Raw genomic sequence first — 26,941 nt, 5'->3', positions numbered from 1 at the left:
AACCTCAGAGCACACATCTCATGTGGAGCCCACTTACATAACCGTGGTGGGCTTGGCAAGCATACCATGGCCTCCTATGAATCATGAGAACTTTAAAGGGATAGTTCTCTCAAAAATGAAAAATCTGTTGTCATTTACTCACTCTTGTGATGTTCCAAACCCATAGGACTGGCTTCCTTCTACATTTTCTAAATCGTGTTTTTGTCAATATAATGGAAATCAATGGAGTCCAACTGACTGTTGTTTTTACAAGAAGGTATTGTATTGAGAACGATGAATCATTCACAATGAGAACAGAAACACGAATCAAGAAAATAAGTGATTTTGATTTCAAGTTCACTTCTAGAGGGTTTAATGGTGCTATATGGTCACTGATAGCCCTATATTGGTAACATTAATTAACTACATTAGTTAAGATAAACTTGCTATGAAAAAAAAAATGTCTAAAAAGGGGTTCTGGCCATCGAGGTCCACTTTTACTATAAAGTTGTGCTCCAGCCCTAATCAAACACACCTTAACAAGCTAATCAAGTTCTTCAAGATTTCTGGCAAGCGAGTTTGATCAAGGTTGGAGCTCAACTCTGCAGGAAAGTGGACCTTAAGTGCAGCTGTTCTAAAGCATTTATTAATCTTAGTTATTGCTGATTCCAACATTTACTAATACATTACTAAAATCAAAAGTTGTATCTGTTAATGTTATTTAATGGATCTGACTAACACGCAATGAACAGTTGTATTTTTATTACCATAAATATAATTTACTAACATTAACAAAGAATATTAAATACTGTTAAATGTATTATTTTGATGTAATGCTCATTGTTAGTTAATGTTAGTTAATGCAATAAAATAGTTAACAAATGGAACCTTATTGTAAAGTGTTACCCCTACAGGTATATAAATTCTAATAGAATTACTATTGGCAAAGGCTGTGCAGACTTTGCTTCTTTTTTTTTCTGATCCTTTGTTTATTTACTTATTGTTTCTCTTTTTATTTCGCACACCTAACTGTTGTTCTTGTTTCCATTATGCCTAATGAAAGGCCAGTAACACTTTCTTGCCTTTTAGTGTTTTTCATGTTCAGTTTTTTTTTCTGTCTTTTATGGTTTATTTTCTCGCTGCACTCATTAGCACTCAGTATAACAAAAAGGTAGCCATTTCCTGTTTTTGTCTGTCATGTACCTATATGTAGAAACACTACCTGGCAAACAGGAGCCTATTTAGTATTTGCCTGATATTAGAAACGATCTACAAAAGCAGCAGCACGACAGCCTTATGCAGTCCATTAAATGCCAAGGGTCCTAAATGTCTCTATGATTTTCTTACATAAGCTGTTTGCCATTAAGTTTCATCATGTTATTAGACCGCCAGACAGACCGAAAAATCCTATTAGACACCAGAAATTAGCACACAGGTGTAATACAGTTACGCAAGGAGTTCACACAAATGTGGAGCGAGTGACCGGCCCGCGTGAATCTGTATGTCAGATCCTACCCTCCGACGGTGTCGAGACACACGACGCTGGATACTTCGACGTGAGAGAGCGTTAGTTATGTGTCCGACGTCAGTTTGAATGTCACCCCTCCTGCTGCACTGTACAAACACAGCAGGAAGTCTAATCCCAGCTGAATTGGAAAAGAACTGAGACTTGCCAAGGAGAAGGGCACATTTCATGCTGAATGTAGCAGCTACGCCTGAGAGGCAAGGCTGACGCAAGGTGCAAAAAGCCAGCGGGCTACCTGCTGCCAGTCACTGGAGAATAGAACCATTGAGCGGCCAGTCGTTTTAATAGATATGAGAAAGGGCAGTACTTACGGAGCAGAAAGGTCAATGCTGAGAGCGCTTGAATATGGACATTGGTGATGTCATGACTTCTGACTGTATACACAGCAAACATCAGGGTGTATTGATTATGTTTAAATGACTCTAAAGGTTAATAGAAAAAAAGCATGCGCACATTTTGTATCAAACAATGGTAATGTTGAAGAGTCAAACCAAATGACTGAGAACAATCCAATAAGTGTTGAACAAAGCCAAGGCTGTTTAAAGTTTCATGCAGCCTGGGGGCACAAGACGCTGATGTGCTTTACTTTTCTCCTCCACAGATAAACCTGAGGTGACGATCAAGGTGGAGTTTCCACAGGGCCTGATTAGAGAGGGCGAGAGTCTGGAACTGACGTGCCAGGTTAAAGGCAAACCAGAGTAAGATGTCTCTCTCTCTCTCTCCCATGTGTTCCATTTCTGACAATATTGGCAACTTTCCAACTGTTTGTTCTGGTACGGATGAGTCAGGGTCATGGGCTTTAATCCACAGTGAGAACAGTCCTCTACCAAAACCCATAGCCAAATGTTTGACTGCCATCACAAGGCGTTCAGTGTAATTAATTATACAACATTCCTGATCCTGATTAAATTGGAAAAGCACCATTTCAAGATATTTTGTGATATTGCTTAATTGCATTTGAGGCATTTAATCAAAAAAATCTATTTTACACTTGATCTATGAGCTTTAATTTAGTTTGCCTACGCAATGAAATTGAGAAGAACGCTTGGCAAAATATTTGCTGAATTTGATCGTGCAATATATAGGTTGGCTTTTTACCAAATAATTGACTGTTGATTACTTTATCTTGTACACAGCATGAAATGTATACAAAACCTAAATCAATTAGCAAAACTTCCAGAATTAGCTTCAGAACATAAAAAACAATTATTGTTGTCTCAAAAAAAAAAAAAGTGTGTGTGATAGAATTTGAAAGATGGTTCAAAGAAAGTTCAATTTTATTTTTTTTATTTTTTTTGTATTTATTACATTTAGTTAATTATATTGAACATGCAGCAATTTCTTGTGTAGTACAAGCTGAAATGCATTTTTGATGGTCATGTTTTTTTCCAGCAGTATTAATAATAGTAATTTTCCATACGCCCTTGTTGAAAAATACACATTAGCCCCAAAATGTGTTTTTTTTTTCCTATTTTGTACCAAAATATCATTTTTTATTTCTATATTTTTACAGATTCCACTTGGTTTGATATCTAATACAGTGAAATTCATACATTTTTAAACAAAAGTGTCCACATATTTTCTGTGGTCATTGCACATGAGCAATGAGTGAGTTATTAATGTTAGTCCATTGTCCGAGCACATGTAAAGAAAGCCATTCCAGTGTTTTTACATTCAGCAGGCCCCTAACATCCCCAAAGCGAAATGCTGCGGGCAGACGAGGCGCCACCCGAATTCATTTAATAAAGATGAAAATACAATCAATACAGTGAGCAGAAAATTGGAAGTCATTTTCATTAAAGCTTGGAGAGGGGCTGCAGTCATTACTGTCAGACAGTGCAGGGCTTGGCTTGCCATCCCATTTGTATTCTCCGCCTCATGCCAGGTTCTCTGCAGCCCCTCCACTGTGTGTTTTTCCTCATGCCTTCCTCTCAATAAGGCACTTTTTCTAGGTCATTTCTCCCTTTCCATATCAGGAATGTCTGCATCTTTATGCCATACATGCATATTTAAGCTCAGATTGAGACTCTTTGAGATTCCCCACTCGCTGCTCGCCATCAAATATTGTTTTGCTGTCCTCAGAGGCGGAGGATCAACTGCTATTGAACGCGAACCAGTCCTTTGTTTTCGAAGCTGTGAAGGTTTTTTGTTTTGTTTTTTTCGTATTTTCCCCTCTCTGCCCTTTTAAACAGGATGGTAAAAAGTTTAAACACTGACACAAAAACCAGAACAACAAGGGAAAGGCTCCTCAGATGCTCTTGGGAAATAACTACACTGCAGCAGTGCCATTGAAACTTGTGAGAGCCGAGCAGAGTTTAGAGCCTCTTTTATTTTTCCACAGTGGGTATAGCTCATTCTACTCATCACTGTGAAAGTAGAATAGGCTGTTGTGTGCCCGGTTCAGGTGTTTAGAGAACAAAAGGAGATCGCTCGCAGTGGCAGTTAATTGAGGCAGACAAGAGAAAATCACAGCCTTTCGCTATTTGTTACTTCGCCAAAATGTAGTTCATTTGCCAATGCCGTAGGCTGCGACATTGGTCGAATCCCACAATCTGTGTTACTGACCACAACTGATCTTTTTTTCCTGAGGTTAGGGCCATAGCTGGTTTTAGCCTCAGAAAGCACAAATTGCACATATTCACATGATAACATATTGCACACGCACACAAAAAAAAAAAAAAAGTCTGATTTGGATTCAAAATCATGTACACAAACTGTTGTGTCCATGGAATTACTCGCATGGTTCATTTGATAAACATATACTTGGGATTTTTTTTTTGTTTTTTTTCTGTATTTTGTCATTTAAAAAAATAAAAAGAGTTTGCAATGCTCTTTCCAGTTGTTTGTAGTTGCAGAATAAACATATATTTATACATATATAGCAATACTTTTTCTAGTTTTTCACCATTTGACAAAAAAAGTTTTTTTTTATCTAGATTTTGTCCCTTTTTTTAAGTTGCCATGCTTTTTCCAGTTCTTCATGATTGCAGAATATATTTTAGTTTCTTTTATTATTATTATCATTATTATTATTTATTTAATTCATTTATTTAATCTATATATATTGAAACAATTGATGTTCCACTTTGATTGTAATTTTTACTAATAAATTGCTAGAGGATTTCACCCAAAAAAAATTGACCAAGAAACATAAAATAAAACGTTGAATTAAACATGATATAAGCAAGACTAAGTTACTACTTTCTTGTAAAACATTCTTGTAAACCATATCCAGAAATAGACTGAACTGCTCAAGTTTATATCCAACTTTGAATTTTTCTGCCATTTATTGTCCTATAAATCTTTATATAATACTCAGGCAACATCTTTGCCTAAGGAAGAGATCCCTTGGCCAGAGATAACTCTATATTCTGGCTACACAACTCTAAAGCAAAGCCAATTCTGCTCTGTGTCTCCATCCAGGCCTCATCAGGTGAACTGGGTAAGAGTGGATGACGACGTGCCGTCTCACGCAGTTATCACCGGCTCAGATCTCTACATTGAGAACCTCAACAAGTCCTACAACGGCACTTACCGCTGTGTGGCGTCCAACTCTGTGGGCGAAACATACGCTGACTACATCCTTTATGTGCGCGGTAAGTTCAGTGTGACCGAGTAGTTCAGTCTCTCCGACCTCTTCCTCTTTCACCCACTCCACCACTCCATCTGAGTCATGGGTCAATAACATTGATCTCAATGACATTTCCTTTCCTTTAGGACACATTCTAATCTGACCATTTTCCTCTTGGAATTTACTTTCTTATATCTCTTGCTGCACTAAGCCTGTGGTGAAATTGCTGTCCTCCATTTTCAGAGCGCAACAATGGACTGAGCTATTTTAAAAAGGATTTGTGCTGCAATGAGGATCTTTAAGTGAACAGATATACAGTTTATGTCAGCAGCGATGGAGGCAAACCCCAGCTAATTCACATTCGAGTCATTTTACCAAAACGATACTGTGAATAAGCTTTAAAGGAACCAAACTTTATTTGTTTAGGTGTGCATGTGTGGGAACATTGCTGCTGGTGGGTCTCCACAGAAACTTGGCTTTGCCCAGGTTGTGCGTGTTCCAAAAACTTGCCCCAGCACGAAGTGCAAATGCACCAGTAATTGCAACAGGCTTTTCACACGTTTCTCCCATGAGCGGCTTGGCAGTCGTTCCACGAGAAATTCATGACAGTTGAACCAACAGAATAGAAGAGAGAGTGACACAGCCACGTATGGTGCTGTGAGAGCTCAAAAACAGCGTTCAATATAACACACACTATCAGGACATTTTATGAATTCTACATCTGATGCTGCTTTTAATATTTACACAATTCAACCTTGATACAGTATCTGACATTAGAATTGCTAATGCAGAAACAGAGGCTGTCACCATTTAATCTAGCATCATGCTTCTCTGTTATATTAACAGAGTGACATTCAAATATATTCGACACACACATACATGTACGCTCATAAAAACCGGCATTGGTGACATCTGGGTGCTCTATAGTCTTATAATTATTCTCCCTCACATTAATAGGATGACATCTGTGTATTACAAACATGGTGGCCCTGACACATTTAGCAAGACCCACAGCGCTTCTTGCATACTTTGCATATTACGGCATTCATTGAGGCACTGTTCAAATAAACTCTGTTTTACAGAGATGTTAAAGGGAAGGCAAAATGAGCATTTAGCAAGCTGTCTCGGTGAGGAAACGTTTTCATACAGCAGGCATATGTAATGCATGCCATATCGGAAGGGTAATTATGAAGCTTTTCATGCATGGCCTTATGTAACTTCTATAAGGGTTGTTAACATGTTCAGCCCTTCTTTATAATAATAAATCTGCAGATTAGATGCAACTTGTCAAATGGCGCCATGCCATCACTCGCCAAAATCGTTGCAGCCATTATTCAGGTTCATGGAAATATTTTGAGAGGGCACCACTGGTGGTCTTGGCTTACTTATTGTCGAAATGATGAAAATGAGAAAAACACCAAGTATGTTATAACTAATTTTCAAATTGAAATTTCATCCTGACGTATAGTTTTTTTTATTAATTATTATTGAAAATTACAATAGAAATTGAAGTGGAAATTTGACAGTCAGTAATCACCAAGCATTTAGTTGTATCAAAAGCATCTTGAGAATCATGAGGGTGTGTAGATATGTATATAGTATAAAGCAAATGCTGTAAGGAAGGTGATACTCAAATGGACTGATCAAACTAAGACTTGTCGCATGATTTATGCTGTAAAGGTTTAAAAAAGCCACTTTATTACATACAAAATGTAAAATAATTTGAACATTAAGGTCCAGATTTTTGGACTAGTGGATTTTTGAAGATTAGTTGCATTAAACTAGTATTGTCAGGATTTACAAAAGGTGCACAGTGAAGAATTGGCTCTGAAAAGCTGTGGACAGTTATTTTTCTGCACCTGACCTTATTGCATATGCATTTGTTGGAGTTTCTCTTTCAGATGTACAGAGCCCTGTACATGACATGCAAGAAAAAATAAATAAATTGTGTGCATGATTTACTAATTCGTTACCTCAATGTAGTAAAATGTGCACACGATTACAATTGCGTTCCCTCGATTTACTATGGCGGAACGAATTAGTAAATCGTGCGCACTATTTATAAATCGAGGGAATGCAATAGTAATCGTGTGCACGTTTTAGTACATTGAGGGAACGAATTAGTAAATCGTGCACACGATTTAACCTACTATTTTTTTCCTGCATGTTATGTGCGGGGCTCCGTACAGATGCAAAATTTATAGGCGAGAATATTAAATTGATTCATGCAACATGATAAACTAACGTTTACACTCATGAAATTACTGGTGTTCGCGCCATTATTTAACATCCCAAAAAAGCATTATTAAAGCAATCTGTACCTCAGAATTTTCCCCTCCCACCTGCGCTTTTATGGAATTGTGTGTTAATGCTAATTTCCCGTTTTGTAAATCTGCCCATTAATTTTATCGTATTTAATTCATTCATCAAATCTTTTATTTAACATTTTGGATTTAAATGTAATTTTTTTTAATAATTTATAGTCTACAATTTATTATTTTTGACATTTTAATTAATCAACTTTACTCGTTTTTTAAGACACTATGTAAAAAAAGTACATTTTAATTATTTATTCATCCATTTATTAAAATAATGCAATTTTAACTTTTTAAATTTCAATTTAATGTTATCATTATTTGTGTCATTGTTTGCTTATGAATGGGGAGCAAAGCATGCAACACATTAGAATTAATATCAGATTCTCGGTTTGTGGTAGCAGATCTTCCTAGGCCCTCGATAGACAGCCAGAACAGATGTACTGCAGAGGCAATTTTTCTCTAATGCGTTTGTTCCCCAACTGTTGTGAAGCTAAGTGATGGAGAACACTTGGAGGGTGGCTGGCACTAAACTGGTTATGGGGGAAAAAAACATTCCCTGAGACATTTTCCAGGGCCCCCATCCCAGCATGCCCCTGCGGGGGAATGAGATCTAACACACCGGCCTGTAACAAGTTTACGGAGCGCCTCTAACCTAATAAAGACTACCTTTGCCTTCACAGCCCTGGCCTTTAATATTGCGCACTCCTCCTCTGCTTGTCACCCTCACTCACGTTTCCTCTCTGTAACAATTCCTCCATGCTTAGAGGGCTTTCCTTGGTATCTCACAGCCGCCCTGCAAAAATCGATCACGACAATGCACTTCCTTAACTGCGCTTAGAGTGCATGCTGAACCCAGACACAAACATGATTTTGTTCACTAGGTGGGTCAAGAATCAGGGTTCCCATGGTATAATTGTGTTTTCAGGGCCTGGAAAAGTAAAATTTTTCTAATTATGCTCTGACCTAAAACATTTAATAGGCTAAATATTGTTCTTCTGTAGAGTAAACTTTATTTGTGAGTTATAGTCTGATTTGTACTGTTCTTGTCAGTTAATTTTAAAGGGATAGTTCACCCAAAAATGAAAATGGTCCTGTTTCAGTTCAATTCTCGGCATTTTAATTTCCCTTGTGTGCCCAGACATGACAATGGTAGTCATTGGGAACCAAAATTGTTTGGTTATCAACATTAAGTAATGACACAAGATGACATAATTAAACATTTTTTAGGTGTATATCTTGAATGAATCTATCAAATTGACTCATCCTCAGTTTAAATGATTCATTCATAAATCGCTCAAAAGTGTTTTGTTTTATTATCCTAACCAATATTCTCAAATCACTGGAAAGATCTGACAAATGGAAACAAGTTGGGAGCCCTGAATAATATGCTTGTGGTTATGGAAATTTATATCCAACCACAAGCCAAAGTACAGCATCCTCCGAGGGAATCCCCTTTGTGTTTGTGTAAATGGCAAGCATAAACAGATATTTGTTTTAGTGTAAGCCCAAATCCTCAACCCTCGTACGTAAACCAATGTGGATTCAACACAGCTTGCTGAAAACACATTGCATGGAGATTGATAAACAGCCTGATTTTGTGACAAGCCTCAGACTTGTTTGCGGCACCTAATTGTCCCTTATATCCAACAACATGTGTAGCGCAAAAAGAGTGCTGAGAAAGAACAGCTGGAGGAACAGCAGTCTTCCTAGCAGTGCATGTAACTCGAGAAGATCCAGTCTCGGTCCAGTGAGCTCAACATATGTAGGGAAAGGAAAAAAAAAAACAATCTACACTGCTGTCATGATGGGTCCAGTCCAATCCCTGTGCTATAATGATGGAGCCCTAAATCACTTAACTCCATACTTTCCCTCTGTTCTTATAGCTTGCTCACTTTAATTCAATTCGCACCAATCAGTGTTTCCCTTACAATTCATCGGATTGGTGACACACACATATAAAAGTCAGATTGCCCTGATAAATTTGGCTGCTGTCAAACACGACCTCGGCAGCCAGCCATTCAAAAATCTAGTCATCTGTGAATTCAGACATGCAAATGTGCCGTATTAGAGTTGGCAATGTAAAACCTTCCTGCTGGATGTCTGAAGATGACAGAATGCATTCCAAATGACGTGCAGGCTTTCGTATCTAAGCTGCACATTTTCCTACTGAATTATATGCTAGTTGTTGATGTAAAAGTACAAAGTTTCGTAACCATGGATAATTGGATAACTGTGGATGATAAATGGTAAAATGTTAAATGTTAAATTCCAAGTTCCAAATTCCAAGTCAACATTAAATTCAATGAAGTAATTTAAATAAATGCATTCATTCCCACAGAGGCATTACTCTCTGTTCTACAGAATAGGCACTTGTTGCATTTTTGTAGAAGTTATCATACTGTAGAGTTGCTTTGTAATTATTGAGAAACATTTCATAAATCTCTCATAACACGGTTCAGCTGGCAGGGTGGGTGCAGTTTTAAGTGCTTTTATGTCTCATAGCTCAAAGGCAGAGGAGTCTCTACCATCCACACCCATTTTATCCCGTCTGCCAAAGTCATTAACAAGGGCCGTCTCCTAAGCCCTCCCTTCATTAGCCTTTCATTGGAGTCGATCGCTTCAGTGCTGCTGCCAGTGTCAGATTTGCAGGTACTTATTGTTATTTTACGCTGTTCACTCACCTCTCTTGCTTACTGATTTACAAAGAGGAGGAATGTGCAATCTATGGAGGAGGAATGCACTCTAATTGAATTTACACTATAGCAAGGCAAATGTGCCACTTCTACCATTTACTGATATAATGTCCTTACTAAACAGTTGGAGGGAATTTCCTTGCATATGTTTCTGCATATGTTTACCACCTCTGGTAATAGCGTGCAGATCCTAACAGGTTATTTTCTAGTGTAGTGGTTCTTAAAATTTTCCGGAGTATCAACTCTCTTCAAATCAGAAAATCAAACTATATATATATATATATATATATATATATATATATATATATATATATATATATATATATATATATATATATATATATATATATAATTGAATTTTTTACATATATTTTATTTATTTATTTATTTATTTTGTTTTTGGGTTTTGGTGATTTTTGCTATGTGTACCACCTAGAGGAAATCCAGTGATACACGTGTCTTATTTAGAGTACCACTAGCTATGTTTGCATCCATAGTTACAAATAAAACTTAAATGTGGAAAATTGGAATATTGCATAAAAAAAAAAAATTATTAAAAGTAAAGCACAGTTCCCATCCAGCGAGTTGAAGAGAAGAACATTTTAATTTCCTGATTAACTTTTGCTAAATATCTTGAAGAAAAATCTTATTTGCTGCAGTAGTGGAAGACACTGTATAATTATTTTTGTAAATCATAAATCACGAGCTTCAGAGTGCACAGCTGAAATATGGTCACATTATATTATTTTCAGAGCCTGCTGCTTGGGAATGCATTTCTGGGAGTTAATTATAACGAAGCACTTTGACAAGGCCTTGCTCAAGCATTTCAGAATGACAAAACTAGCATTTCAGATGCTGTGCAATGAGATGGGTCTGTTGGTTGGTCCAGATTTATGCTGTCCCATTGCAAAGTCACATGTCTTTTTGATGCACATTAAGGTATTTATTCAGTAAAAGTGTTTCCATTGTAGTTTACGCACATGATTTCTTACCGGATAAGAAATTTATCTGACTGTGCAATTTATGCACATCTTGGTATTTCTTTCCAGCATTTTTTTCTTTCTGTGTGTGTGTGTGTGTGTGTTTATACGATATCCCAATGTTTTATTTATTTGTTTGTGTGTGTGTGTGTGTTTATACTTTTTCCAAAGGGAGCAAAGCCTAAAACTGCCGCCTAGCCCCAAAGAATCCCACACTTTGCAATATTTGGGTTAAGCTCTCTCCCCTGCTCTTGCTAGTTTTGCTACAGCAAGCGAAAATCTCCTTGAACAAACACATAAAGCTTCCTGATGACAGAAGGTTGCTGATGGGCAAATCAACAGCCCTGAGCACCCATTGCTAATCACACTATTACTCACGTGTGTTTTTCCCTCTTCGTGTCGTTCCTGAATGACTGTTATCCATTAGGAGTCCCAGGACATGCCGAGAAATGCCATGCCGATTAAAGTACTCATCTAGTCAGCTCCTCGTATGTACCTCGCTCTCCTGATACCCTTCCTTGCGTCTGCGAGCCACTCATGCGTTGGTCCGCATCTCATTTGGGAGATGTGCCGTTTTAGCAAGTGGCTCAGCGAGGGAGGGAGTAAAATATGAGTTCTCATCCTAGTGTTAGCGTTTGCGTGTCTGGGGAATCGGTGTAACCGGCAGTATTTTGCAGTGGCCTGGGTTTAATGAGCCTGCTACACACACGCGCCCCGGCCCGTTGCTATGATTCATAATGTGCTGTAATAAACACACGCTGGGATGACATGGCAGGTATGCACTGTGAAAGTCAATAAGCCCTGATACTCAGGGCATCAGTTTGCCTTTTAAAAAGATAGCTACAAAAAATTGTACTAAAATGGGCTGTTCCTAAATGCGGTGAGTTATAGATCCAATCGGCCTGCCAAGTTTTTAATGAGCTATTGACACCAGTGATCTCAAACATCTGTTAGGCATTTACAATTCATAATGGAGTGAAGCCAATAAAGTTGGCCCTCCGCTGAGTTAATGCGAACGTGTGTTAAGTAGGGTTTCGGTTTCTCCATCTTTCTATATTAAAACATTTATGTGTCTGCTAGTTCATACAGAATTAAGGTTTTCAGGCTCAGCACACATTATTTAATGCAAATGTAGTCTATAGTGCCTATTGATAAAATGTGCTGCTGCTTGTAAAGTGACCTCTATAGCTCTTCGTTAGCCTGTATTTGCCATGCTTGACTGCTTGCGGAGTTTCCTTGGTCAGCTGTTTCCTTTTCCCTTTTTGCCATAGGATATTAAGGATGGCCGAGTGTGTCAAAATATTAAACACTTTAGCCCTGTGCTTTCAGATGCATGATTATTTTTAAATCCTACACAGTTTAGCAGGTTCAGTTTGCTGGTATACTTCATCACAAGCATGAGAAATCCACATGGTTATGCACTTCTGGAAGTTGTCTGGGAGAGAAATTTTCACCTAGTTGCAATTGCCGTGTGAATCAGTGTAGTTTGAGACAGGTAACAACTTACAGCTGAAACCTGTGATCCATTACATTTTTTTATTGGCATGCCAAACATACAAATCTTTGAAAGTATCTTTTCCCTCAGAACGTCCAGTAAAGCAGTCACATCCACTCCTATATCTTAAAGAGATGAAGAGAGTGCAAAAGTGAATACTGTATTTTTGGGTTATTATGAAGAAGAAATGTGCTTTCTTGTTGTTTAATCGGTTTCGATAGATTAGTAATGTTTCTATTATATATATATATATATATATATATATATATATATATATATATATATATATATATATATATATATATATACATATATACATACATACATACATACATACATATATATATATATATATATATATATATATATATATATATATATATATATATATATATATATATATACACTCAAAAAAAAAAGTTGTTGAATGAACTTAAAAAAATTTGAGTAAACTTTTCCACGAAATTGAATTACATTTTCCAAACAATATCGAATTAGTTTGAAATGATTTGTTGTAATCTTGTTGTGTAAACTTAAATTATTTTAGTCAAGACGACAAGAAGAAAATTGGTCCATTCTACTAGATAAAGTTTAGCCATGCCTAATAGAGAAAGTTGTGTCAGGTTAACTACTCTGAATTTTGTCATGCCTACTATATAAAATAATGCCATGTTAACTACATTCAGTTTGGTCATGTCTACTATATCTAACAATGCAATGTCAACTACAAACATTTTTGTACTGCATACTAGAAACAATTTAAATCATTACACTTATCTAACTTACTCTACAGTTACTTCCAAATGAAAGTGAAATAATTGTGTTCTATTACATTAAAACCTTTTTACTGTATACCTATAGTCTACTGTGAAGAAAGTCAATATGTTAAAAGTCAATCCATTTAGTAAAAATCTGTATTTAAAACACGAGCACATTTAACCTTGAGTGTCTTCTTGCTTAAAACTGCAAATATGGCAATTAAACATGCTCATTAAGTTACAAAAATGACAATTCAAATAAAACATGAGCATATAAGAATATAACAAAATGTTATTTTATTTTGTTTTCTTAAACATGATATTAAATGTGATTGAGAGACGTAATCACCTCTGCTCATCGTGCAAAAATTCAGATACAACAAAATCACATGAGCATACAAGGAAATAAAACACAGCATTCACAAAGGGATCCTCAAGCACAGCACACCTAAGTGAAGAGTTTTGTTTTCTGCGCCTGTGCTTTGGCAGACAATTTACACAAGTTCAGCTCGAGAATCATTTTTTGGAGCACCTTAAAAGTGTAATGGATCTCCTGTGGATGAGTAAGATTTAAAGAGTATATTAGTCCAAGTAGCATGGCTGTAGCCAATGCTACATTACCTAAACCAGAAAGCACCTCCACATATTCCAGCACAATGCAGATATCTTCAGGGTCTTCTGTTGAATCAGCAAATTCATGCTTTACATCACAGAATCCCTAAAAGGTCTTCTTCATGTCCGCTTCGGTTCTTGCAGGGTTATCATCCTTTGAAAAAAAAAAAAAAAAAGTTATTTTTAGTGAACAACTCTACTTCCACAGCACATTCATACAGTCACGAGCCATCTTAAAACAATGCTATGGCGTTCGGTCACCAGATCACAACCCAACTCAACACCTTTGGCAGACTGTGTTCCACTTTATAATGGAAAATAATACAGTGCCTTTGTCAATATCACAACAATGAATAACTATGCTTCCTTAAAATCTCTAACTATCACTCAGTGACTGTTCGAAATTTTTAATTAATTTAGATGACATTAACAAATTACATTTATAAAATACCAGATATTCTCAAGAGCCATTGATACTTCGGTAACACTTTAGAATGATGTCCATTAGTTAATGTTAGTTAATTCATTAAGTAACATGAACAAACAATGAACAATACATTACTGTATTTATTCATCTTTGTTAATCTTAATGAAAATACAGTTATTCATTGTTAGTTCATGGTAATTCACAGTGCATTAATGTTAACAAGCACAACTTTTGATTTGAATAATGCATTAGTAAATGTTGAAATTAACATCAACTAAGATTCATAAATGCTGTAGAAGGATTGTTCTTGCTTAGATCATGTTAACTAAATTAGTTAACTAATGGACCAATATTATAAAATGCTACCGATACTTATTTCAAATCAATATTACTTATCTTTAACCAAAACTGGGCACAATTAAAACAACTGCTGACAGCACACCCTTCCCTCATTCTCTGAAAACGGTTGAGTTACTGAGTACAAGCTTTTTTTCAATTTTCTTAAGAACAGCGCAGTCCTTGGCACCACCAAATTGGTGCAAATCTTTGCCAAAATACAGGTTTGTGTACTTTAATTTCATCTATAAAATCATTAGTCACTTTATTTTCAAACCAACATACATGGATGCAATGCCATTAACCTAAACGAGCGCCTTGTAAAATATATTAATTTATTACTGAACAAACGGAATGTAATTACTCTGTATGTTAAAGATATATATATATATATATATATATATATATATATATATATATATATATATAGTTGTTTTTTTTTTTGTTTTTTTTAAGTGTGACGTGACATACGGCCAAGTATGGTGTCCCATACTAAGAATTCGTGCTCTGCTTTTAACCCATCCTAGGTGCACACAGACAGCAGTGAACACACACACACACACACACTGTGAGCACACACCCGGAGCAGTGTTCATCATTTATGCTGCGGCGCCCGGGGAGCAGTTGGGGGTTTGATGCCTTGCTCAAGGGCACCTAAGTCGTGGTATTGAAGGTGGAGAGAGAACTGTACATGCACTCCCCCCACCCACAATTGCTCCAGGCCCGAGACTCAAACTCACAATGCTTAGATTGCAAGTACTACTCTCTAACCATTAGGCCACGACTTCCCCGTGAAGCCTGGAATTAAACTGCTGTTTTCATCAGGCCAGAGGAGAACTGGCACCCAGATTAAGTAAAGTTTCTCCCAAAGTTTATTTTCCATTTCTGTCACTAATTAAAGGGATAGTTCACTTTCAAATTAAATGTTGGTATGTTTTAGCTTACCTCAAGGGCATCCAAGATGTAGGTGTTTTTTGTTTCCGTAGTAGTTTACATTTTTATATTTTTAGGTCAAACTGTTCTTGTCTGTGACTAATATAATGGATGTCTATGGTCACCACCTCAATGAGCATGCACAGAGGAGTCCAAATTAAACAATTCCCCACCGTAAGTACACATTGATGACCTAAGACATGAAACAAACGGTTTGTGTAAGAAAATGAACTGTTTATTTTGGTTTTATCTCCTGTACACAACCATGTCCAACTGATCTGAGTGCACGAGTGCTTCCTGACGTGACGTGCGCACGCTCTGGCTTAGTCTGCGCAAACGCGGAAAGCACCGGAAGCGATCTCTCGCGAGTGTACATCACTCATTGTTTACTGTTTACCACACAATACCCCACCAATCTGCATTGTCTGAACTATAATGCAGTAACTGTAATTATTAATTTGTTTATAATGCACCCTATAATCGTTGGTCCTTCTGGCATTGGACGTCGCCTCCAGTTTATACGTGGCATACTAAACACAATGTGCAAAACGCTGCGGCTCAACAGCGGAGAAAACTCAGGATCTTCAGTCAGGCAGGTGTGTGATGCGATACTGTCAATGTACTCGTCATCTTGTAGTTGTTCCATTCGTGACAACATATGCTCTCCAGTTCTGTTGGCATCTCAACACTTGCTACTAAAACACCACAAATTTTTAAGAGATCTCGGTCTCTGAGGCTTGAAGACGTGCTGCCGTAGCGGATGCTTCCATGATCGCTCCTGAGTACTTTATCTGTGTATTCTGGTTCAAATATGGCGGTAACAAATTCAACGTTGTCTGCCGATGTATTGAAATCATCTTCCATTGCAATTTCCTGTACGTATAAATATGTTTAAATCTTCACAGTGTAAGGTAACACTTCAGAAATCTCTGTGTAAACCATAGACAGTAAGTGTAAACAATGAGTGTGCTTTCCGCGCTTGCGCAGACTAAGCCAGAGCGCGCACACGTCACACAACAGGAAGTACTCGCGCCCTCACATCAGTTGGACGTGGTTGTGTACAAAAGGTAAAAACGATATAAATACTGTTTGTTTTCTTACACAAAACGCTCGTTTCGTGTCTTAGGTCATCAATGTGTACTTACGGTGGGGAATTGTTTAATTTGGACTCCTCTGTGCATGCTCTTTGAGGTGGTGACCATAGACCTCCATTATATGAGTCACAGACAAGAACAGTTTGACCTAAAAATATAAAAATGGAAACTACTGCGGAAACAAAGACACCTACATCTTGGAAGTCCTTGAGGTAAGCTAAAACATACCAAAATTTAATTTGAAAGTGAACTATCCCTTTAAGTTTTGGTTCCTTGCCACTGCCACCTTTGGCGAATGGGGATGCTTGACTGATTGCATAGACACTATTGGAAGAGAGTTGAACTGGATGATGACATCACTGAATAATCAATGAACTGACTTTTTCTTAAAAAACAAAACAAAAACTGTTTGTTATTGTCCTCTTGCATTACCGACAAACTATTTTCCTGTTTAATTATGCTGCTTTGACAACGTGTATTGTGTAAAGTACTACATAAATAAAGGTGAATCGAATTGACTATTAAGAACTGTGCTTATCAAACAGGATGATATCACGTAAACCTAAACCAGTGGCTGTGTGGAGTACAAAGGTTTAAAGAGAAGTTAACATCAGTCATTTAATTCATATCTGAGCTTTACAATTTACTCAATATTTTAAAATTTAAAAATGTACATTAACTCTTTACCCATCAGCAGTTTTGATGGGGAATGTCTTTTGATATTTAAACATACAAACGTGTATATATATATATATATATATATATATATATATATATATATATATATATATATATATATAAAGAAAGTGTCTCTGCTTTTAAATTGAAAAACATGTCACGTCTTTTGCAAGGTCAAGTTTGTTATTACTTGTGATAACTGTAACGAAAAAGAACTCACCAAATACTCCATCATATTCATCTTCATTCAGGTAGATGCATAGCCCCTTGAGAATGCACTCTTGCTTGGTCTCCATGGTGGCATTATAAGAAAACAGACAAAACATTTTTTCAAGTTTCTGATATTCATACATGACACGCTCCAATACACATCTCTGAGCCATTATGCATTACAGAGCACTATATCATTAGCTTGTATTAAAAAGCAATTTATAAAAAAACTGAAAAAAATAAAAATACTACCTGAGACATTGGCAGCATCACATCTTGAATCTTTTTTCTAAACACTCCACCCTTTTTTGGAAAACACTTTTAGCAGATCATCAGAGAACAGATCCAGTTTGGACATGAATTTTGGAGTGTAAAGGAAGGGTTGTGATCCGATGAAATTCATTTATCTGAAGACATAAGTTACAGAGGTCTTGTTTATGGGCAATTCAGCAAAGACAAAAAAGGTTAAAATGCTACAAAGAAAACAAAAATATTTAGTACAGGGTCAGGGAGACAACTTATTTATGACAGAAATCATTTTCGATTATTCCTCTTGATATATTAATCGCAAGTAACAGAATAACATTAACTTACACATACAAGCGCTTGGAGAAACAAAACGTTATTAGCTGACTACACAGACATAATGTCGGTCCATGACCATAATCTAGCTAGCAGAAGAAATGCAAAAACTCCACTTACAATTACTGAAGCAGCGAAATGTAATACTTACGTCGCTAAAACACTATTTGTTGTTTAAGACGAGAGACTCCGTGAACGCGGTGAATTCAGTCACGAGCACGTGAACTTAACAAGCGTGACTAATCTAAAGCCTTCGATTGGCTGCTGTGCGCTTTGATTGGCATCTCAATCGTTTTAACAATGACGAGCAATAAATTAAATATAGATGAGGAAGACCTAAAATATACATTTGAAACTTTGTCACCCTAACAACAGCTGAATGCAGAGTAAGAATTTAAAATCCTAGGGGACAATTTGGCAATTTCTAATTATCGGGCATGTCTTATGGCCCTGGTTTTATACATTAATTCATGGTACTGAAGGGTTTTCTGTTCTCTCTTGTTCCGCGATTCTTCATTTTAACGTTATTTGATACATTTAGGAAAAAAAAGAAAGTCTGCACCACGTGCTGAATCCAGAAACCTAACATCAGCTACAAACGACACACTTAAGAGCTATTTTCATACAGTGCTTATAGAAAAATAAATTTCTGGTATGCAACAAGATATTAAGAAAGCATATGTTAATTAAATAAAATTAGATGGACGGTGAAAGATAAGAAAAAAAGGCCACTTACCCAACTCACATGTTCGCTGCTGAGCAATCCATCTGCATCCGTTTCCGTTGATGACGTGCATCCGGTTAAGATGAACAAAAAATATTCTTGTTGACTCAATTTAAAAAAATTTTGTAAACCTAATTTTTTGAAAATTACATTGTTTCTGTTAAATATAATTAAGTTGACACCATTTTTACAAAGAGTTATGTTGTATGTGCTCATGTTAATTAATTAAATTGAACAAAGAGCAAAAATCATTTTTTTGAGTGTATATATATATATAGTAATGAGAAATGTTTTTGAGCCAGCATATTAGAATGATTTCTGAAGGAAATCATTGCAGGTATGAATTGCATATTAAAACATAGTGAAATAGAAAATTTATATAAAAATGTTAATAATATTTTACAATAGCACTGTTTTACTGTATTTTTGATCAAAGAAATTTAGTTGTGATGATTATAAGAGATTCACCACATTGGTAACACTTTAGTAAATGGATTGATTCTCACTATTAACCAGTTGATTATTAACATGCCTATTATTAACATATTGGCTGTGTATTAGTACATATTGTGCATGACCATATTCTACATCCCTAATCCTACCCCATACCTAAACTCAACAAATACCTTACTAACTGTTAATAAACAAACGTCAGAGTTAATGGTTTGTTAATTGCAAGCATTTAACCTTAAAGGGGTCATTGGATGCCCATTTTTCACAAGTTGATATGATTCTTTAGGGACTTAATGAAAAGTCTGTAACATAGTTTGGATAAATGTTTCAATAGTAGTGTAAAAACTGGTTTTTACCATGTCAAAAACAGCTCTTTTCAGAGCAAGCCGTTTTGTAGCATTTTCCTGTAATGTAAATGAGCTCTGCTGACTCCACCCCTCTCTTCCGAGTCGATCTCTGAGGGACTGTTTACTTTAGCCACATTCATTGTGAAACTTGCTTATTAGCACATTATTAGGAAAGGTGATTTGCAAAGGTTTTTTAAAAAACCTTATCCTCACTTCTGTTGGTAAAGCTGGATCACAAATGAATCGCGCAAACATGAACGCATTTAGGTAGATCGGGGTTGCATTCCTTTCAGAAACAAACGTAATCCACTGCGTCCTCGGTGGCTCAGATGGCAAGAGTAAATGACGACTGCTATGTTCATTATTACATCCAACAACAGAACACCTCAATCGCTTAGGAGTCATTGTCTACATCTGCTCTGGCGTCGAGACAATGGCGGACTGATGACAGCTCACCCAGGGTGGGTCTGAGGTAAGATGCCAGTCCAGTCTGTGCTGAAATGCCATTGTCAATGAAACTATTGTGGGAGGGTCCTGTCTGTGTGATGTCACAAAGACAGGCATCTGAGATCAGCTCGATTTGAGAACGGGGTAAAAAAAAATTGTAGGTTAAAAAAAAGAAAAACTATATATATTTTTATCATTATAGAGTGGTTGCGTACACACACTGCCAACACACTTTTCATTTTGAACAATTTGTAAAACTGCATGTAGCATCCAATGAACCCTTTAAAATAAAGTGTGACCAAGGCACTATAATAGTGCTATTAAAAGTGTTACAGTAGTAAGGGTAAAAAAAAAAAAAAAAAAAAAAAGCATAATAATGTCAAACTAAATATACCATTACTTTAATACTCAATTGAATAAATGAATACTGTTTTACTTTATTATTATTATTATTATTATTATTATTATTGTTATTATTATTATTATTATTATTATTATTATTATTATTATTATTATTTATTTTAGCTTTGAACAATAATGTATTTAAAGTCTAAATGGGACCACCATTCAAATTATTTAAATAGCTTAAACCTCTTTTTACAAAAAACACATTGATTTGTTGAAACATCACCTTAATTAAATAATGTTTATTATGCATTTTAAAGTTGTTGTTTTTTTTGTGATCCAGTGATTATTATTTATTTTTTTTATTAACTAAAGTGACAGCTGGCCATAGTATCATAGTTATTTTAAAATTCTGACATCGCTCAGCCTCTTTCATGCATATCAATAAACTATATACTACTTTATTGTTATTTTAAAATGTTTTAATTCTCATGAAGTGAAACAATCACATTTATTTCATCTTTAGCCCAGGTGAGACACATGCTTCACTTATATGTTTCCATACATTTCCACTTCCAATTCAAATTTCAGTCTTAAACAATGTCATTGGTCTTTTAAAAATGTAATGTGAACATATTAATCCGATGTGTAACATGCTTTAAAATATACAAAATACTTTTGTGTTACATTGCATATTGTGTTGCGTATATTCGGACAGACAGATTGAGACTGTATTATAACTTTACATGTATATACTTTTAAGGACTAAAAGTGTCCTTAACAAGTGTTTAGTGTGGTTAAAAGCCCTGTAGTGTATGGCACGCAGTACATGGCTGCCATTTTCTGAGTGATCCCGTGTATCAGCAGAGGAGATGGAGGCAGAGTTCCTCTCTGCTTCATCCTGCTGGATGTTTATCATTAGAGAGTGGAAGCGTTTTTGGGCTCCCACCGTGCTCTTTTGATGGAGCGCAGACAACAAAGTGGGGAGGGGAGACAGCCGACCAATTTCCCCCACCACAGATGTTAACACAGTGGTATCTGTCTGTACGCGCTGGGCAAACAGTGGCGTGGGCCATGCCGCTTTTCACGCCTGTTATCTCCCCGAGAAACATCACTCGCTCCCATGCCCGAGCGCCCTCCTTTCCCATTCCTCATTTCATTAATGTTTGCCTGTTTGTCTCTCCATGAAAAATCCTGATCACCCCATGCACCGGACTGGCTAACACACCCGCTGAGTTAACTCGCCAACATCAAACACGCTAAGCTTGTCACGACCGCTGCAACTGGCTCTGGGGTCTATCAGTATTGCGTCCAGCACTCCACACTACAAATTGCTAAATCAGAAGCAACATTAGTAGATAGTAGGGAGGGAAAGCAGCTAATGAAGTGTGAAAATGCAAAAAACAAACAGGAGAATGTATGCCAGGACCCCTTCTGTGTGTCGTGGCTATGGTCATTTGTTAGCATGGACATTTTTAATGCATAACCATCTGCATTTTATGTTTTCCTTCATTTCTAATCATTCCCTCATGTCATCATTTCATTTTGGTTGGATTTCTTTTAACTGTTGTTAAATGCTGTTTTATTCTATTTCCCAAACACTAAATTAGCAGTAAATGTTTACACACGCACACACACAAAAAAAATGTCTTTGCAGTACTTTCCCCAAAGTTGCCATTCCTAATGACTTCTTCACCAGAGAGTAATATTTCATTTTGCACAGTAGTTATGCTTAATAGTTCACCTACAGTTTATAGACTAATTTACCATCTGTTGAGTAAAGCTACACATAATACACAACACGAATCTGTCTCTCATTGTTGTTGATTTGATCATGTTTGGTTTCGTTTTTCCTGATTTTTTCCCCGTATGTCATGTTTTTTTTTGTTGTGTTTTTCCATCTAGATGCCCTTACCACAACCCCTAAACCCACAACCACCACCACCACCACCATCTCCACAACAACCTCCCCTCCAGACATCATACAAGGTATGGTATGACCTCAGTCCACCTGCTCAACCTGACTGTGTTTGTGTGTGCATGTGGATGAGAGAGAGAGAAAGAGAGAGAGACAGATAGGCTGCCAGCAGCTAGCCAGGCCTGATAAGATTCTCTCGCTGATTAAGATAGGACAGTGTCCCATATGAGAACAGGCCAGGGCTAGGCCGAGCTCGCAGTGCTGTCGGTGCCACATGTCAGAGCTGGCTCCCTTCACAATTCTCTCAAATTTTAGCCCAGTTTGCTGCTTTAGCGGCGTAATCTTATCAGGATCTGGCGCTGTATCCAGGCCTGTCTGGTGCAGGGATTACAGAACCCCCTTTATGTTTCCTGTGGGCTGACAATGACTGCAGAGTCTTTGTGGCCAAGAGGAACCGGGATCAAGCGTGTACATGTTTGGATTTCTCATTTACCGAGCCAACCACATCCGACTGCACAGGTATAATGATACAAAAATCATGTTTTGTTTGTTTCATTATATCAAATCCCTGTCCATGCTATTCATTTTATACTACAATCTGGTATGCAATAGCGTATTATCACATTTGTTGTTTATGCAAAGCGACTTAATGTGTCTTTTATCAGTATATTTCACATGTATATCACATACAGTTGATTATAGTTGATTGGCTTCTGAATGTCATGATGATGTAAATAAAATACGGTACTCATAGTCCTTCATTCTCTAGTTATCGCAAGCTTGTGGTGGTCAGGGTTGCAGGGTGCGAGTTGGATAGGTTGTAGGTGAACCTAAAATCTAGGCCTCAGAGAGTTTATTTTAAACCATAGGAATGTTGTAAATAGTCAGAAAATGTTCCAGGAGAAGAATGATTAAAGAAGGGCACAAATGTGGAGCAGTATGTGTTGATTTGCTCGGCAGTTAAACGGCAGTCTTGCTTTAGTTCGCTTTATTGCTACAAAAATAGTTCACCAAAAAATGAAAATTAGCTCATGATTTACTCACCCTCGAGGCATTCTATGGGTATATTACGTTATTCTTTCAGACAAATCCAATGAGAGTTGTATTAATAAATGTCCAAGCACTGTGCAATTCTGTTCAACAGTCCAAAAGAAGACCAATAAAGAATTTGAGTGAAGTAACCTTTTAATGTGAATTTTGAAATATTCATTGTTTTAATGTTTACAGTACTTGCAACATTATTAGTATGTTAACATATACTACCACTCAAAAGTTTGGGGGTTGGTAAAGATTTTTTGAAAGTCTCTTATTATTTCTTTCAAAAATGAAAAAAAACAACAACAACCTTAAACCCCAAAATCTTGAAGGGTACTGTAGAAAGCAGATGGCTACATGGTAATATTCAGTCAGTTTGTTTACGTGCTGTGACGCAGTGCCCACTATTAACCCTTAGTGACCATTTAAATAATTGGACATCACCTGTTGAACTTATGCTGCATTTATCAGCATCTAAATAGCTTCTGCATTGATTAAAAAAGACAGATGCGTGACTGGGGGACAAATCTGTGCATATGGCCAGGCCACGGACCACACTTAGAAAACTGGGCATATGGCCACGGCATGGTCAATACAATTAACTTCAGCTCTTTTCGCACCGGGTTTGTTTGAACCTTGCTTATTGTAGAATCGGCTCTGTTGCTGAACAATACGAATGCCCCTGCGATACTGACCACCACAAGCTCATTAGCTACTCTAATCCACTCTACTCAACATAAAAAGCACACAAAAGCTAATACGGCCCCCGATGATGGAAAGCTAAATCAATGTTGCTGCTGGTTTCAATCTCTAAAAGAGACCCTGATGTAATTTGCTGCGTGTAATGATTGTGATATTGAAGCAACCGATTGAGATCGGTTCTCTCTCAGTTTTCTCCTTCCTCAAGGCAATTCTTTATATTACAGTGAAAACCGTGCAGATTGCTAGAGATTTGTCTCCGTGTTTAGTTGTGTACTCGGGAAACCGAGTGGGAGCAGCCGTCGGTTCCGGGGGCAATCAAAATCTTGGACCGACTTGTGCGAATGATTTGAGAGAATCTATAAAGGGCTGTGAAATGAATCGGCCGTGATTAGGCTACATGATTGTGTTTAATGAAAGAAGCGATGACGCATACTAATGAGACACACCCTCTTTCTTCATTAATGAGGTGAATGAATCTCGTTAACATCGCTGCCTGCTGCACACATTGATCCTCCAGGGGTCCAACCTGCAGGCATCGCTGTGGATAAACAGCCCTGATAGGGAAAATATTATTCAATTACAGATATGTTGCATTGTTTGTGTGAAATGATTCAGGCAAAGCCTCTGCAGCAGATATGCTTTCCACAGGCCGTGTAGACCTATAGCGATGCTATATCAGGCCACGTTTTTATCGTTTTTCCCTTAAGGAGCATCCTATTTTGCCCATGTACTTCATCAGGAAGAGTGGGTCCTAAGTAGCCACACTGCTCTCTCCTTCTGCTGATTTCATTTATCCTTTGGCTGGATGTGTATAGTTCAGGAACACCACATGAATTTATCAGTCCAGAGAGGTGGAGTCCACTTAGAAATTTAATACATTTTTGATAAACTGGCTATAAGAGAAATGGAATGGGCTATACTGCACTTTTAAAAAATCTATTAAAGCCCTAACGCAAGGCTAAAGTGCTCCACAGCTTCAGGAGGTGACATTTAGAGATGACTAAATTGCCATTTACACAAAAAAATAAATGGCTAAATGGAGGGGCCTTGCTTGCCACCATATGCAATGGGGACAGATGTCATTAATTTCTATTTGTATTGCCTTTTTTCTCCGCTAAACACCGCTCAGAAATGGATGTTTATCGATATTTCTGAGAGCTCTTTTTCCCCCACAAAGCTTTTGCAAATTTGATCAAAGATGAGGCATTTCTTCCTCTGCCTCTCTCTCTCTCTGACTGACAACACAATCTGTCCTCCATCTCTCTCGTTTCTCCCTTCCCGTCATTTGCTCCCTCTTTCTATCCATTTATCTATCTGTGACTTTGAGCCACAGTAAAAAGGGAAGACTGAATGAAGACTCTGAAGGTGTTGTTTAGTCCCCTCATGTCCCCATTTTCCCCAGACTATTGTGTTTATTTTTGTAGCCAAGCCCCTTTTTTATATTATGTCCCAAAATCTGTAATTCTGAGCTGTGCTGAGAGGCTCTGTGTGAATGAGATCCTCTATTTTAGAGCTATCTTGCTCACTTTTACTTTTGTAATCTATCTCTTCCTCATTTTTTATTTTAGGTTGAGCACAGAAAATTGACACCAGCTAGTTTATGTGAATGTAAGGATTTTTTATTTTTAACCCCTATATTTATTTTAACCCCTAAGTTTAATGTTTTGGTGTGAGCAGTAGCATTAGTGATAACTGCCTAAACAAACACTAATAATGAAAATATTACAAGCAGCTTTCCAAAACAAGTAGCATTGCCACTGTAAAATAATGTGTTTCAGTATTACTATGTATCATTATAAAGCAAATGCAATATTCTAGATAAATGGACACTGCAAAAAGCACTTCTAAAACAATGTTTACCTCATTAATGACATGGTTAACCTTGCTAATAAAACACTGGGGAATAAGATTTTTCTTTTTTTTTTTGCATCCGATTCATTTTAGCAAGTAACAAAAAATAAATAAATAAAAATAAGGGAAGGAGAGGGAGGAGAAAAAAGTGCTTTTGTCAGGGCTTAAATTGCATAAACACCATCTGGTAAACTGATTTTGGAATTGAACAAATGAATTGCCCAGCAAAAGCACTTGCACATAAGATAGAAGTCCATTTCTCTCCCTGTCTGATTCCGGCTGCAGAATACAAGCCAGACAAAGAGAGATGGCTCGCTGGCAGAGAAAAGGCTAATTCACTAAAGGTCAATTGCATTACCACAGGGAAAACAATCACTGCAGAGCTTTGATACACAACCCAGGGAGACCATCCTCTAGAATTTATTGCACTTAGCGTCATGCAAACACAGAAATGCTCCCAATAAGTCTTTTTTATGTAGAGGTGTATTGTTATGGGAGCTATGATTACATTCTATGATGGCTAACTGGAAATAGGATGGTAGAACTCTGGAGAATGTTAAGCCAGCCAAGCATGAACCTGCCTGACATCACAGGCTGCCTAAATACAAACAGATAAATAATAAACTCTTAATGAAAAAATAAACCTTATCCATTTGCTCATTACTGTCCCAGTCAGTCATATACTCAAACAGATGCCTAATGTATTTAGCTGCAAATTATACCGAGAACACATTCCTTCTTCATTTGGTTAAATGGGAAATACAATTTAAGTATACAGAGCATTCAGTGCTGAGAAATCATGAAGGGTGTCATTGGATAGTTATTGCCAATGAAAAGCAGATGACAAAGTAAACTGAATGTTATATTCATGAACATGAGGACATTGATGCAAACCTCACCTTCAGTCTCTCTTTTACGTTTTTAGGGA

At 37.0% G+C, this 26,941-nt stretch overlaps 1 protein-coding gene and 1 long non-coding RNA gene across 5 annotated transcripts in view; one reads left to right on the top strand and one right to left on the bottom strand.

Annotated features, from left to right (window-relative positions):
• LOC127985868 (cell adhesion molecule 1) overlaps positions 1-26,941 on the top strand; it is a 296,550-nt gene that overhangs the window by 232,952 nt on the left and 36,657 nt on the right. For 3 of the 4 annotated variants that reach the window (XM_052588073.1, XM_052588074.1, XM_052588072.1), the window contains 3 exons: positions 2,106-2,202; positions 4,928-5,100; positions 22,413-22,496. In XM_052588073.1, coding sequence (XP_052444033.1) covers positions 2,106-2,202; positions 4,928-5,100; positions 22,413-22,496 — 354 coding nt within the window. The remainder of the gene's footprint in view (positions 1-2,105; positions 2,203-4,927; positions 5,101-22,412; positions 22,497-26,941) is intronic. The other variant, XM_052588075.1, reaches the window with a different exon arrangement.
• Positions 13,602-19,104, bottom strand: LOC127985869 (uncharacterized). The gene is made up of 4 exons (XR_008160700.1): positions 18,928-19,104; positions 17,862-18,016; positions 17,620-17,689; positions 13,602-14,085 (listed from the first exon to the last, which is right to left on the bottom strand). It is a non-coding gene; the product is annotated as an uncharacterized LOC127985869 (long non-coding RNA).

The sequence above is a fragment of the Carassius gibelio genome, chromosome B21 (assembly GCF_023724105.1).
Source record: "Carassius gibelio isolate Cgi1373 ecotype wild population from Czech Republic chromosome B21, carGib1.2-hapl.c, whole genome shotgun sequence".
NCBI lineage: Eukaryota > Metazoa > Chordata > Actinopteri > Cypriniformes > Cyprinidae > Carassius > Carassius gibelio.
The sequence above is the reverse complement of the archived record's forward strand: the minus strand, read 5'-3'. Positions and strand labels throughout refer to the sequence as shown.